This window comes from Centropristis striata, chromosome 5 (assembly GCF_030273125.1).
Source record: "Centropristis striata isolate RG_2023a ecotype Rhode Island chromosome 5, C.striata_1.0, whole genome shotgun sequence".
Classification (NCBI taxonomy): Eukaryota; Metazoa; Chordata; class Actinopteri; order Perciformes; family Serranidae; genus Centropristis; species Centropristis striata.
Window position 1 is genome coordinate 38,246,764 of NC_081521.1, and position 16,294 is coordinate 38,263,057.

The 16,294-nt window shown below is 37.1% G+C and overlaps 1 protein-coding gene across 4 annotated transcripts in view; it reads left to right on the forward strand.

Moving 5' to 3' along the window:
- Positions 1-16,294, forward strand: part of LOC131971890 (ankyrin repeat and SAM domain-containing protein 1A-like) — a 97,553-nt gene that overhangs the window by 72,913 nt on the left and 8,346 nt on the right. For all 4 annotated transcript variants that reach the window (XM_059333554.1, XM_059333553.1, XM_059333551.1 and 1 more), the window contains 8 exons: positions 7,313-7,411; positions 8,862-9,008; positions 10,187-10,294; positions 10,443-10,613; positions 11,271-11,408; positions 11,828-11,899; positions 12,004-12,090; positions 12,593-12,730. In XM_059333554.1, the coding sequence (XP_059189537.1) occupies positions 7,313-7,411; positions 8,862-9,008; positions 10,187-10,294; positions 10,443-10,613; positions 11,271-11,408; positions 11,828-11,899; positions 12,004-12,090; positions 12,593-12,730 (960 nt within the window). The remainder of the gene's footprint in view (positions 1-7,312; positions 7,412-8,861; positions 9,009-10,186; positions 10,295-10,442; positions 10,614-11,270; positions 11,409-11,827; positions 11,900-12,003; positions 12,091-12,592; positions 12,731-16,294) is intronic.

Here is a 16,294-nt window from a genome sequence, read left to right on the forward strand (position 1 = left end):
TTATCGACTCATGGAGCAAATGTACCAATGAAACAAGCTCTGCGCGGCCATGCTGTTCTCCAACCCTCGCTGGTACCGACAAGTCATGCCCGTTGAAACGAATCCGTCCCTTGTTTTTTGTCTCTCTTCTCTTCTTCTGAGCACGGCTGCTGGTGGCCGTGACAGGGTCAGCCAGCAGAGCTCCAACTTAGTTTGTATTCGAGGCAACTGTGTCACGGATTCACTACGGCAGGGACATCAGCTTGTCTGAAGCTTGAATTGATGGAAACAGCCAGAGAAGAACACATTTACTTTATGCTTCAAGTCAGTGGAGGTGGCTTGGTGCACAATGGAAGTGATAGATTAGATAGATAGATAGAAGACACAAAATGACTGAAAAAACACTAAATTACTAAAAAGATACACAGAATTACAAAAAAAAACAAAATTATTAAAACAAGACACAAAATGACACAAAATAATACACAAAATCACAGAAAAGACATAACATGACAGAAAAAACTAAATTACTTAAAAAATAAACAAAATGACCCTAAAGACACAAAATTACCAAAAAAGACACACAATTAGTAAAAAAAGACACAAAATTACCAAAATAAGACACAGAATTATCAAAAAACACACAAAATGATTAGATTATTATGGATGGATGGATGGATGGATGGATGGATGGATGGATGGATGGATGGATGGATGGATGGATGGATGGATGGATAGATGGATAGATGGATAGATGGATAGATAGATAGATAGATAGATAGATAGATAGATAGATAGAACTTTGTCTTAAACTTCTCCAGTATATATGATACAAACATGACACACATAAAAACATACAATCTATGAATATACATAAATACACATAAGTAAAAAATAAATACACTAGCAAAACACTACGTGGCGATATGTGTTGTTTCAGCAGATTAATACGGACCCTTTCTAGTTGACCTATTACATCATAATAAACAAGTGGAGAAAGGCGGGAAACTTTACGTGACTCCTTGTGCAGATAAGGTTCACTCTATTCCTTGTGGTCGTGGTGATTTTGAGGGGCAGACAAGAACACTGGATGCTGGTGGAGGGCTACAGCAGTAGCCTGCCTTCGGTTCGACACTTTGTGCCGTCGCTAGTGACCTTCTGCGACCGGCTTCCTTGGATGTTTTTGTTCCGGGGTCATACGCCAGTGCTGGGGGTCAAGCTAGCGGAGCATGCACACATACGTTGTCTTGTCAAACAGTACAGGCCAAAAGTTTGGACACGCCTTCTCATTCAATGTGTTCCTTTATTTTCATGATTATTGACATTGTGATTCATCAAAACTATTAATGAACACATGTGGAATTATGTACTTAACAAAAAAGTGTGAAATAACTGAAAACATGTCTTATATTCTAGTAAGCAAAGGGTGGCTACTTTGAGGAATCTAAAATACAAGACATGTTTTCAGTTATTTCACACTTTTTTTGTTAAGTACATAATTCCATATGTGTTCATTCATAGTTTTGATGCCTTCAGTGAGAATCTACAATGTCATATAAATGTAGTCATGAAAATAAAGAAAAACGCATTGAATGAGAAGGTGTGTCCAAACTTTTGGCCTGTACTGTACATGCCAGCGAAAATCCTTTTCCAATCGCAATATCTTGGTGTCTTAATCGGAGTTGGACAACTCTGACATTAGTCCGATTTACACGTTTACATGCACTTCAGTCGTCCAGTTCAGTCGGATTATGGCAATAAGTGTCATGTACTGGTTGTTAAAGATGTTGTAGAGGTCTGTTCACTGCAGTCTTAACAATTGTGGAAAACCTTGTTTGTCCTTCTTGTCCTTTTTAAAAAGAGCTTGATTTTAATCCAAAAGTTGCACGAATGTGAGTGAAAGAGTGAAAATGTAACATTTGTTTGCACTTCTGTTCTGTATCTGTGTAATCTCATTTCTACTGCCCCCCCCCCCCCCCCCCCCCCCTTTTTTTTTTTCTTGTCCTCATTGTTTCTGTCGTTGGAAAAAAATGCAGAGTAGTTTGAAAGAGTCAATCCCACTAAAGCCCGAAGACAAATTGGAAATTCCGTAATGGCTTCATGCATTAGAAGCTAAAGGATTGGGAATGGATTAATTGATTTTCTGCTGGGTTAATGGTGCTGATGAATTGTTGCCCATTTGCCCTTTGAAAAACATTTGCGCAGGAATTAGATGGAATACACAGTTTAGTGTAAAACGTCTTTTTGGCACGTTTGTCACAGCTTCACCGCAGCCGTTTCTCACAGCCCTCAATGTTCTTATGACAGCCTGTTAAGGACGACAAACTGACTTTCAGTGCTGTTGGTTAGCTGTCCTTTAGACGGTCAGAATGAGTGATCCGTGCCCTCGAGCACCTGGCCTGAATTCAGAGTGCTTTTAAACCAGAGGGGACCGCTGTGGCTGCGAGGAGGGAGCAGCATTTTAATGAGAGGAGAGGGGAAAGCAGAGATGGATGGGCCTTACAAGCCCAAACACAAAACCACCCAGCTTACATTACTCTACATCTATTCTCCTCGCACAAGTTGTGCTGATGTCAGCTCTCTCTCAACTAATGTATTCTCACTTTTACACCTGCTCAGCCTGTGGTGAGAAAAAAGTGGAAGCACATTTGTCAGAATTTTCCCCACAGAGTTGTCACCGCAGCGTCTCTCAAGTCACACTGTTTGTGTTTTCAGAGCCTTTGTGTGGGAATAAATGTCTCATCTAGATAAAGCAGAGGTGAATGTAATATTTATGTTGCGGGAGATGGAGGTCTCATCAACACTGCTACCTTTCAAAGTTGAAATAATCCCTTTCAAGTGTCTTCCACCTAATGAGGGTTCAAGTTTAAAGTTCTTGCATTCAGTATAGGTTTTATTCTCATTATCAATCAATCTGCATATAATATATGATTTGTTTTGACCTTCCAACAGTCCAAAACCAAATATATTCAGTTTGTTTACCCATTGAGGCCTGAAACGCCTGTAAAACCTCTGGGCGATTTTAAAATAAGCCCCTAAAACCTGAAGTTTTTCTGGAAATTCAACAAAAGTGTCAACGCTTCTACTAAATAATCGGTTTTTCAGCCTCTGTAGCAGATAGAAATGAAATTCAAAAAGTATTTGAGAGCTTATACAAATACTACAAAACGACGTATCCGCTTTCCAGGCTTCAATGGGTTAATATATATGACAAATTGCAGATTTTGGATCAAGTAGCCTACTGGATTGATTGATTAATCTTTCCAGCCTTAATGAGGATTGAAACAAATCCTATGATCAGCTCAACACTGACATGTCTAGCGATGACCGTTATAATCCTTTATGAAAAAAAAAATCTGGATATGAGTGAGTTGTCCCTCAGGTTTATTCTTTCTGGTCCGCTGTGAGCTTTGAAGGACAGAGGGTGCTGTACCCTGTACAGACTGTAAAGCATTTTGAGGCATATTTGTGATTTGTGATTCTGGGCTGCATAAATAAATTTGACTTGAAAATCGAATTGAGTGCAGAATCTTTAGAGAACAGATTGTCTTATCAAAAGTGTTCAGTTTTCAGTTTTTTACTCAATTTGTAGTCCGAGTAGTATTGGCAAATCACGGCTTTGACTGCAACTGACAAGAGACAGAAGGGATTGGATGAAATGCAACCAAGGAACCCATCGACTGACTTTTAGCTTTTCATTAGCTTTTTTATTTAATGTATCTCCATTTATATGTTGAGGAAAAACCAAAGGTTTATGGACCTTTTCTCTAAATTCTAACTCCATTCTAGCATCTCAAGCTAATAGTGTCTCCTCGTCAGTTTTTTGAAACATCAGAAATCCCTAAAAGCTGTTGTGTGATGGGGTACACTACCTGCATGGTAAAGAACACATAACTTTGTTTTTATAAGCTGCTGAACCAACATAAGTGGATACAGGTGTATACAGACTAACATTCTGACAGGAAGCAACTTGAGCGATAGTGGAATGTGGATAAATCTTGAAGCTATTTAGTATTATGTTTGCAATTGCCTTACATTAGGTAACTGACAGCTAGAAGTATTGGCCCTTACTCACAGGGTCTTGTCAATGATTAATTATTTTGTCAGTTATTAACGATTAATTGTTTGGTCACTAAAATGTCCCTGAGCCTAAGATAATGTCTTAAAACAGCTTCTTTTTTTTGTCAAACCAACAATATTCAAATTTTTTTGCATTTTTCCTTGATGAAAGCATTGAAAAGTAAATCAATTATTAAAATAGTGGGTGATTGATTGTTTGTTAATCGACTAGTTGATTGATATGCACGATACAATTCGATAATGCATTAATCATTCCAATCACTAATGTCAATCCAATGGCCTTTTCAGAATAGATGTTTTGTCAGATGACATAATCGGCCTTTTTACACCAAATAAATTCACTGCAGTCATAAAAGCTTGTAAAAATTCATATTATTTTAATGTGTTCTTCCATTTTGCTTGCCTCAGTGATGGATATCATAAACTGCATTTTAAATTTCTATAAAGCTCAATAGAGAGAAAACTATGAAGAAGCAGAGACACACATCAGAAACGCATAGCTGCATTAAAACACATCTACTTAACAGTAAAAAAGTGCAGAAACAACCCAGCGAATGGAAGCAGAGGCTGTAGATTCAGTCTGTTACAGCTCCAGTATATTTCCCCCATAGAGCCATTTATCAGTTAATCTCCAGTGGGACAGTAATGCAATGATCCATGCAGTGTGAAAGCGCTATTATCCATCCAGCTCCCCAAATAGTTTCAATCCTCAGCTGGAGAGGCAGCGATCGGCGTGTCGCTGCTCAGAGATAATGGGCTTTAAGTTGTCAGTTTAGTGCGAGGTATTAAGAAAGCAGAAGAGATGCAGCGTGGTGACGTCTAGTGCTCAATATGAGCTGAAACCAAGGCAGCGTTTAACCATTTATGACTGACGGGACTTCCTCTGAAAGCTGGTGGAATCGTTTTTGCTCTTAACTTTTCTTTATATCTTTCTTTCTTTCTGTCTGTCTGGCTGTTTCCATTCCAGTCTTTCTTTCTGTTTCATTCTTTTATACTGTATGTCTGCCTTTTATCTGTCTTTTTCTGTTGGTCTGTGTTTCTTTCATTCTTTCTGTCCGTTCTTCTGCCTTTTTGTTTTTTATGTTTGTCATTCTTTTTCTTTGTCTTTCTATCTTTTTATGTTTCTGTCTGTATGTGGCTGTTTATGTTCTTTCTTTCGATTTATCTTGCTCTTCTCTTTCTTTCTCTCTTCTTTCTCTTTCTTTCTCTTTTTCTTTCTCTTTCTCTTTCTCCCTCTTTTTCTTTCTCTTTCTTTTCTCTCTTTCTTCCTCTTTTTCTTTCTTTCTCTTTCTTTCTCTCTTTCTTCCTCTTTTTCTTTCTTTCTCTTTCTTTCTCTCTTTCTTCCTCTTTTTCTTTCTCTTTCTAACTCGCTTTCTTCCTTTTCCCCTTTCTCTCTCTCTTTCTTCCTCTTCTCTTTCTTTCTTTCATTTTTTTCTTTCTCTTTTTCTCCTTTTTCAGTCTCTTTCTTTCTCTATTTCTGTATTTTTCTCTCTTGCCATCTTTCTTTTTCTTTTTGATCTTTTTCTATGTTTCTCTTTTTTTCTTTCTTTCTCTGTCTTTCTCCCTTTCTTCTTCTTTTCTTTCTCTTGGTCTTTCTTTCTTTTTTCTGTCTTTTTCTTTGTCTCTCAGTTAATTTTTCTACCTTTCATTGTAATTTTCTGTCTGTTTTTTCTTTCTGTCTGTTGCAAACTGCTCATATTTCACACTACACTTGCACTGTGACTGTTATATCATTGTTGCACTCTACTGTATATCTGAGGCTTTACTCTGGAAAAGTCCAATTAACATTGTGATTCTACAAGCAGCATTACACAGATTACTCTGCGGTTCTTTCCCTCGCTGACAGGACCTCCCCTCCCCCTCTGCTCACCCTTTCCACCTCTTGTTTGCATCTACAGCGTCTGCATGAAGAACAGGCTGTCAGATTTGACCTACAGACGGCTCCGACCCTGTTACTGCTGTGTGTGTGTGGGTGTGTGTTGTGTGTGTGTACTTGTTCTTCCTACATAGTGAGGACCAGAACACGTTTTTAACCAACAGAGTGAGAGCATTTTTGCAAAGTGAGGACATTTCGGCCGGTCCTCACTTCTTTTTGAGATTTCAGACTTTGTTTTAAGGGTTAAAGGTTACATGATAATGATAATTCACTGAAACTGTATTGTGTGGTTACACACGTGAAAATGTGCTTCGTTTTCGTCTTTGTCATCTTTTTTCATACATAATGAAGATGGATCAGGCAAAGGAAATAAAGGCAAAATTTACTGTGACCTCTTTTAACCTCCAACCCAACAAATACCCCATTATGAAAAACTAAAAATAACACTAAAACTAATAAAAACTAAACTAAAACAAAAGCATTTCAAAAAAATAAATCTGCAAGGGAATTCACTTTTCCAATGAGGGCCCTCACAAAGATCGAAGTACAAGAATGTGTCTGTGTGTGTGTGTGTGTTTGTGTGTCTGTGCAGAGGGGAGTGCCATAGGATTATCTTGAGGTTCATATTGAAGAGTCAGCCACATGTGCCCTGAGCCGTCACAATTTGTTCCTGAGGCAGCAGCTCTCATGGAGCATCATCATACTTAAACGGGGGAGATTTTTAGTTGCTGAGCTCTTCTTTAGAAGTAGAACGGTCAACTAGAGGAGCATCGAACACTGTTAATGACATGCAGTGTAAAAAAAGAAGCTTTCTTTTTACACCTCTGATTGTTTTCCCCCTGCAGCCAGCAGTCAACTCCTGATGCTCTCGTATTCTACTCCATCTCATATCGCTGACCACTCTGCAGTTCTGACATTGATTTATTGCTGCTTTCTACGTTATCCGTTACCTGCCACACGGTCCCGAAGGTGATACAGTGTGTAACCAAAGATGGGTTTGACCATTATTCACACACAGCCCTGTCGGTCCCCTCCCCCACACACTTACATCTCATTTAAGAGGTTATTGACGTGGCCCTCCTGCTACAGTCAGTAGGTTGGGTCCCAGGGAGGAGTTTGAAGATCTCACTCAAGAGTAATTGACCTTTTTTCTGCAGCGGTAGCATTACTTGTGATCAATACTAACCCAGCAGCACTGGCTCCTTTCGTGGAGAATTTGTCTAAATGAGATGTAACCTTGGAGCCAAACATTCATAGATTATTTGAACACAGTTTATATAAAGATTTATGTTGCACAATGCTTTGCCCATGTCCTTTTTGAAAAGTATGGCTCATAGAATTTAACAAAGATGCTGTTTTTTGTGTTTTCCTCCACAGGGGAGCAATGTAATGGAGGACCAGGACTTGAGAGAGATTGGTATCACAGACCCGAGCCACAGAAAAAAGATCCTGCATGCAGCACGTTCGTTACCCAAGGTGACAAATTATTGACTATTTCTTCAATACTTATCTCAGCATGGTTCGACCTGATTATGTGTCTTGCATTGCTACTGATGTTAGATCACAAGATGCAAATCTCTCCTTAATACCAAGGCAGTAATTCAGTTCCTAAGAACGTTTACCCAAGTACTGGCTTTAAGTACATTTAGACATTTAATTTTATGCCATGTCATACTTACAGGAAATATTTTTTACTTGCTACTACACTACATTAATCTGATTGATATAGTTATTATGTGATGTGAAGCTTATAGAGTACTATGTATTCTTAAAACCAATAGTTCCACCAAAAAGTAATCTCCCCTCCAAACTTTTCAGAAGGTTTAATTTAAATAACTATTTCTGTTCGTTGTAGCCAGAAGAACAAAGATTATTCAATGTTTCACCAAAGAAAGATGAGATAAGATAAAAGTCTTAAGAAGTATGAATAAAAATGTGTGCAGCAGAACTTTGTTTTCTCTTATTTCCCCTCATTACTCATCTCATGACCCTGAGATTTATCTTGTGGCCCTTTGGAGAGGGACGACTCCTAGTTTGAGAACCTCAGGACTAAACTATGAAACTGTGTATAGAGAAACTATCCCACAATCGACCAGCACAGCAGTAACATACTTCATACATATTGATACTTTGATATTACCATTTTAACTTTGATAACATATCAGTTTGTGCAGCATGATTTATTTGATATTACTTCTGTACTTTTACTTTAGTGTGATTTTGAACGCAGGACTAATTGTTGTATTGGTCTGTGTGTAAATTGTAGATCAAACCTTTAACCTGCTACCTCCTTATGTAACGTATTAAAAAATGTATTTACTTTTTACACATATTTCTATATTTCTATATTATTTTTTATTTTAAAAATGGCTTTAAGTTTCACTTATGATGAAAGGTTTATTACTCTAAAGGTCGTTGTAACTGATGATAATAATGAAAATAGTTGTGTAATACCATATACCGTGAAACTGATATTTTCTGAGATTTGATCATACTGTTAAAACCTGGAATTGTGTGTGTGTATATATATATATATATATATAGACCATTTTTTTCTTGAATTTCATGTTCATTTTAATACCTGGTACAACTAAAGGTACATTTGATTGGACAAATATAATGATAACAACAAAAATGGCTCATAAGAGTTTAATTTCTAGCCATTTTCCATGGTTTTCTTGATAATAACCAAAAACATTTTCAAGAACACCATGGAAAATTACTAGATGTCAGTTCTTTGTCCAAACAAATGTACCTTTAGTTGTACAAATGCAATAAAGAAAACAAGGGTGGTCTAATAATTATATATATTTACGAGATTATTGCAGCAACTTTCTTCAAAGGGTCAGGCAGGAAACGTGGTTTCAAAGGCAGCATACTGTATATGCCCCGAAGCATCAGTGAATGATTGAGTCTTCTTCTCCAGGTGAAAGCGCTGGGCTGTGACGGCAGCAGCTCCCTCTCCTCCTGGCTGGAGAACCTGGGCCTGCACGAGTACTTACACAACTTCCTGACCAGCGGCTACCGAACTCTGGACTGTGTCAAGAACCTGTGGGAGCTGGAGATTGTCAATGTGAGTCACAGTGACGTACACAGAGACTCAGAGAGAGGGGTATCAGGGTGTGAAATTAGTTTTAGAGAGCATTAGAGCGAACTCAGGACAAGTTTGACAGTTTACACCAGCTTCAGTTTGCAGGAGCCAAGAAACTCAGAATGAGAATACAGAAAACCTTGGTGTTAAATATCAGAAAATTAGTTTGCAGTGCTTCAGTTACTTAACCCATTGATGCCTGGAAAGCGGATACGTCGTTTTGTAGTATTTGTATAAGCTCTCAAATAATTTTTAAATTTCATTTACAGCAGCTATTCTCAACCTTGGGGTCGGGACCCCAATTGGGGTCGCGAGATGATTTCTGGGGGTCGCCAAATCATTTGTTTTAGTCTTTTTGGTCACTTAATGTCTTTTTTTGTTCATTTTGTGTCTTCTTAGGTCATTTTGTTTCTTTTTTTATCATTTTGTGGTGAATTTATGTCTTTTTTGGTAATTTGGTTTCCTTTTTTTTGGTCATTTTGTGTCTTTTTTTGGTGATTTTGTGTCTTTTCTGGTCATTTTGTGTCTTTTTTGGTCATTTTGTGGTCAATTTGTGTCTTTTTTGGTCATTTTGTTTCTTTTCAGGGTGATCTGATACAGAAAACCTTGGTGTTAAATATCAGAAAATTAGTTTGCAGTGCTTCAGTTACTTAACCCATTGAAGCCTGGAAAGCGGATACGTCATTTTGTAGTATTTGTATAAGCTCTCAAATACTTTTTAAATTTCATTTCTATCTGCTACAGGGGCTGAAAAATCTATTATTTAGTAGAAGTGTTGACACTTCTGTTGAATTTCCAGAAAAACTTCAGGTTTTAGGGGCTTATTTTAAAATCGCCCAGAGGTTTTACAGGAAGTTTTAGGCATCAATGGGTTAAAGATCTAAAGGTAAGAAAATAAACAGCAATATTTGAGGTAGTGGCAGGTTAAGAAGAAGTGAATACAGAAGACAGAACTCATTTGGACACCTGCACCTCCTAAGATAAAAGAAACTTAGAGTAATTCTAAAATACGACATTTAGGGTCTCATTTAGTGGCTCGAAGTCTTAATGGAAAGTTGTTATGACAAGTTAAGAAGCAGTGTCTGATGTTTCTTGGTATGCCTCCAACTTTCCAGAGTGCTGCTCCACATGTTCACCAGATCATTTCCTCTTTCCCCCAGGTGCTAAAGATCTCCCTACTTGGTCACAGGAAACGCATCATTGCTTCCTTAGCAGAGAGGCCTTACGAGGAACCTCCAGTCAAGCCTCCTCGTTTGTCTCAAATCAGGGTGAGGACCTACACACTGTTCTTCCAACATCTTTCTTAGATTGATGATTTTCCTTTTCTCTCAGGGCTTGCTTTGCTTTTAGTCCGCAAAACAAATCCTTTTTGTGAAAGATGAAGGACATTTATCATGTCCAACTCTGTCTCTCCAGTGCCAAGACCTGCCTGGATCCCAGAGCTCGTCTCCCCTCAGTCAGATGGAGTCCTACACAGGACGCTCAATGGACCCTCTGCTGCCAGTCGGAGAGCCGGGGAGGAAAAAAGTGCCAGATACTGATTATGACGTCACCCAAAGATATCACAGTGAACGACACAGACAACATGTACGTTCACAAATATCTTTATCCTTCATTTCCGCGCTATATTATGTCCTCCTGAGACTTTTTTTTTCAACTCTCTTTATTCATTTTCTCATTTTGAACATAAAACATAACAGTCACACACCCACATTTACACGTACACAATCACATATAAGTGTCGTTTAAATTATATTAACTAATATATCTCAGTATGAAAGAAAACAGATAAAGGGGGATACTTTAAGAAACAAGATTGTATTTATAATATATTAATATACCCAGACATATATACGTTCAGGGAAAAACAAAAACAAAGACAGAAAATAAAAATGAAATAAATAAAATACAAAGTAAATACATTTTTTAAAAAAAGGGTAAATAAAAGCTCTTTCCTTCTAGTGGGGGTTAAGAGCACTTCTAAAACTTGCCAGACTATGTGTTGTGGTTAAAATGATCAATGAACGGCAGCCAAATTCTATAGAACTTTCCCTCCTGATTATTCAGTAAGAATCTGATTTTCTCCAGCTCTAAATGTCTCATAACATTTGTCATAAGATTTGAATAAGTTGGGGCCTGTCTTTTGTTTCCAATTAATTAGTATCAATCCTCCTGAAACTTTTACATGACATGTCTGCCAGTCTTTTACAGCATAATAATACAGCTACTATTTTTCTTTTTCAGGAACGATATGAAGAACGGCATCGAGAGCCCCGTCTGACGCTGCGACCGCCAAGTCTTGCAGCACCGTACGCCCCGGTCCAGAACTGGCATCATCAACCTGAGAAACTCATCTTTGAATCCTGCGCCTACGAAGCCAGTGTACGTCTACGCCTTTCTCCTTTCGACATGATGCTCTTTTTTTTTTTTTTTTAAATTCGCTTTTTATTGAGGAATTTTTTAACGTTTTATACAGAACAAAGAAAAGGAACAGTTGGGCTGGGGGGTACCTATATCACACAGCATCATCATTTGCAGCAGTAGTTGTCAGTTAAACATTAGTTAAAAGACATTTTTACATAAAATCAGAACTTATATGCTTGACATATTCTGTCCATTTTGACCAAGTTTTGTAAAATAAGTCCATTTGCAATTTTAATTGAAAAGTCACTTTTTCAATTTTGTAGATTTCTTGTATGATGTTGATCCAGTCCTCATTTCTTGGTTGCTCAGGCTTGTACATGATGCACTTTATTATTAAACACGTACACCAACACTTTCTCTCTCCGGTTTCCTTGCAGTACCTCGGTTCCATGCTTATTAAGGATCTGAGGGGTACCGAGTCCACGCAGGATGCCTGTGCCAAAATGCGGGTATGTTTTTCTTCTACAATCTCGGGACAAACGCGGGACATAAAACATTTTCAAAGACTGAATGGTAAATCAATGTCCTTTTGCCTGTGTCCTTCTTCCTCCAGAGGTCGACAGAACAAATGAGAAAAGTCCCGACCATCGTCCTCTCAATCACCTACAAGGGTGTGAAGTTCATTGATGCAGCCAATAAGGTTAGCTCCAGCATGCACACATGGCCCTGCCCCCGTCTTTGGAGTCATAATATACATCCAATTAAACTCAGTACCGATAACAATGTGTTTTCTTTTGAAGTATTTTGAGTGATGTGCATCAAAGTGTTCCAGGCTGCTTCTTTCCTATGATTGTAAATGTCACGTCTGAAAGTTTATGTCGGATTTGTTCATGTTTGACGGAGAGCCAGTCTGCTCATATTGACATTTATTTGACATTCATAAAAAAAGACATTGAAAGGTTGCCTTGGAAGCTCAGCTGTGTATGTCTACACCTTCCTGAAACGGCCGTTAAACACGATTTACGCCTCAATGTCACCTCTTTACTGGCGGTCTCTTGTCATGTTTATAAATCATATTTTTATATAATGCATTATCAGTTATAGCATTGCACTTCTTTGTGACGTAGGTTTATATTCTATTCTTATTTATAGTCTCTATAGTCTCATTTATCAGTCTTATGCTGCCTTTGTTCTCGGTGCAGAACATCATCGCGGAGCATGAGATCCGGAATATTTCGTGTGCAGCCCAGGACCCAGAGGACTTGTGCACATTTGCCTACATCACCAAGGACCTGCAGACCAGTCACCACTACTGCCATGTGTTCAGCACAGTAGACGTGGTAAGTCAAAGTCAAGTCAAGTCAAAGTTTATTTATAGAGCACATTTAAAAACAACCTCAATTGACCAAAGTGCTGTACAGTTATTAAAATAGAATAAAATCATACACAAATAGTTATAAATAAAAACAATAAAAAACAATAAAATACTAAAAAACTGTAAAACAATAAAATAGTAATAAAAACTCAATCCAAAAACAGATAAAAAGATAAATACATTTTAAAAAGTGAAGTTCCTGGATATTTTAGTTCCCGGACTAAAATCAGCCCATTGTTCTGTTTCCATCATGGCCCTAATGACCTGCAAAGATTAGGCAAATTAGTCCGATGGCATGACAAGAGGGCTGCTGATTGAAACTAAATGAAACTGTGGTTAGACCAGGGGTGGTCAACCTGAGGTTCCGGGGCCACTTCTGGCTCTTCAGGCCATCTGCAGTGGCTCCCTGTGGCTGTGACAAAAAAAAGTGCATTTTAATTTTCATTTATCATTGGTGTAGGCCCAGAGCAATTTGTATTCTTCAATTGTAAAAATGTTATGCTTATACAGTACAGGCCAAAAGTTTGGACACACCTTCTCATTCAATGCGTTTTTCTTTATTTTCATGACTATTTACATTGTAGATTCTCACTGAAGGCATCAAAACTATGAATGAACACATATGGAATTTTGTACTTAACAAAAAAAGTGTGAAATAACTGAAAACATGTCTTGTATTTTAGATTCCTCAAAGTAGCCACCCTTTGCTTACTAGAATATAAGACATGTTTTCAGCTATTTCACACTTTTTTGTTAAGTACATAATTCCACATGTGTTCATTAATAGTTTTGATGAATTTACAATGTCAATAGTCATGAAAATAAAGGAAACGCATTTAATGAGAAGGTGTGTCCAAACTTTTGGCCTGTACTGTATATGGCAATAAAGCATTTCTTTTTTAAATACAGTTATGGAAAAAATTATGAGACCACATTGTTTTCTTCAATTTCTTGTTCATTTTAATGTCTGGTACAACTAAAGGTACATTTGTTTGGACAAATATAATGATAACAACAAAGATATATCATAAGAGATTAATTTAAGAGATGATATCTAGACATTTAACATGGAAAATGGCTAGATATCAGCTCTTCATTATTCAATGGTCTAATAATTTTTTCCACGACTGTATTAGTCAACTAAAATGTGCATCATAGCTTAAGAAAATCACAAAAAGCCTTAACCTATACATTTTGCCAACTTCAAGTCTAGTTTTGAGTTTTCCTAGCTAGACTAGCTGTGGATTACACACTCCAAAATCATAACAAATACTAATTTTGACCAATCAGTCATGTTGGTAGACTAATTTAGACTTATTTTGGCCAACAATGGCTCTTTAGTTAGTAAAGGTTGCCAACCCCTGGGTTAGACCAATCAGCAACAGTGCATTCCTGCCCCAAAAGTTCCTGTACAGGTGAATACAGTCATTTTTTTTTAAATTTATAGATATACTTTGAAACTTCCCCAATTTGTTATTTACATTCAGACAACATTTTTTTGCATGATAAGTTTTCTGAAATGTAATGTTTAGATATGCAGATAGTAGGTGTGGACTCCTTAAATATACGCTAATGTGCATATATTTTCCTGGACAGAAATGTCATAAATTTGTGAGATTTTTTTAAATTTATTTTGTTGATATATTAGATTCAAAGTTGTTTACAGAAGAAAATTGGGATTTCTCCTTTTATCATTTAATACATCAGAAAATACTGTCAAAAGCCATAACAAATATTTATTTTTTAGGAACAAAATGTTATAAAAATCAAGGTATGAATGCTGTATAAGCAAACCCCTCTTTAAAAACCTTCAGAATATAGTTAGGAGTAAACTTGGAAAGTTTTGTGTGAAGTTGTTATTTATGGCTCAGAGAATGCGAAAAAAATAATTTTGAGAAAACATCTTTTAAAGATTTCATACATTCTTCATGGAAATGTGAACTATTTGAATACAAAAATTTGAATTAAATTCATAGCATATAGAATATCTAAAGCACATAATATTGTGCAGGAGTGTGGGAGCTTTCTCACCATGCCTGTGATGACGAGGTTCTACAGGTGCAAATGGATCAAATACAGTAAAATAAACACCTAAATGTTTGTTTTGGATGTTGTTTTTCCTCCATTCTGAAAGAAAACCTGTTATGGGGGTAAAATAGCCCAAAACCTCAAAATTGACCAATGCATTTGTCTTTAGTGTCTCGCCCTAAAAGTGCATTGACTGTCTAGTCCACTACTGTCAAAACATAAATATATGTTGTTATGGTGTTTTTTGTTGTTGTTTTTTTTCCAACTTTATTGCACAATACTATAATTACAAGTTCAATCAAGAATCTCCACTATGCATTCCCCCCAAAAAATACAAAGAACAATAACAAATACAACATTCTGCAAGGCAAAGAGTTAAATAAACAACAAAACTATCATCTCAGTAGGTCAAGTGGACATAGATACAAACTCCAATAGAGATATAAATATATGTTGTTATGTGTTAGCTTAACATAAAAGTACAAAATATTATAAGGAGAATTGCTAGTGAGCATTAAAAACTGTCCTCACTGATAAATTTGAATTCCTCCAACATCATAATCTCCCGTACTTACACTGAGGAGATGTGACAGCCTGATTCGTCAACACTCTTATCTGGAGACTGCCCCATCTCCTTAAGGTGTCACGCTTCAGTTGGGGCTGATTGCCTCCTGGTAGACACAGTGCTACTCTGGCCATGATAACTAGCCCTCCATTACCCACTCTGCCCCCCGAGATCGGATGATTATCCTGCTAATCTTCGTCCTAATGCAGCCGGGGTCGTTCCAGACTAAAGTCAGCCTAACAGTGCTCAGTTTCCTCTGAGCTCTGTGGGGCTGAAACAAGAAGCTGCCACTCAGCAACAAGAGCTAAAGCAGGTAGATAACCATCAAAGATGTGATCAGTTATTTGAAACTGCATTGACCGTACTGCTGCTATCAGCCTCCAGCAGACACCATCCTCACCACCGCCAGGTCTGTGTGGCGCACAAGACGTGTTCGTCTCAGGTAGGGTTGTCAAAAGTATCGATACTCAAAAAAGTGTCAATTCTAAAACTTTGTATCCGGATACAATACGCATTTTCAAATGTATGAAGTATCTGAAGCTTGATATCATAGTTGCAGTTTCTTTTTAATATTTTATTTTTTCCCCACAAAAACACTTGCATAACAAAACACAAAAAAGGGAAAAAACAAACAAACAGCACAGCACGCAGACAAGGAATACAACAAAATAAATAAAAATAAGAGATAAAAATACGAATAAGAAAATAAAATAAAATGAAAAATAATAAGTTACCACTGTGTTAGCTATACATCTCTTGCAGTTGCAGTTTCTTTTTGCACGACTTTTTTTTATTATAAATATTATACCTGTGGTTCTGTTAATTTTTTTATTTATTATTAATTTAAACAAAACACAACATAAGTCACCAATGAACAAACATAGTAAAAAAAAGAAGAAAAAAAAGAAAAAGAACAACAACAACAAAATCACAAAA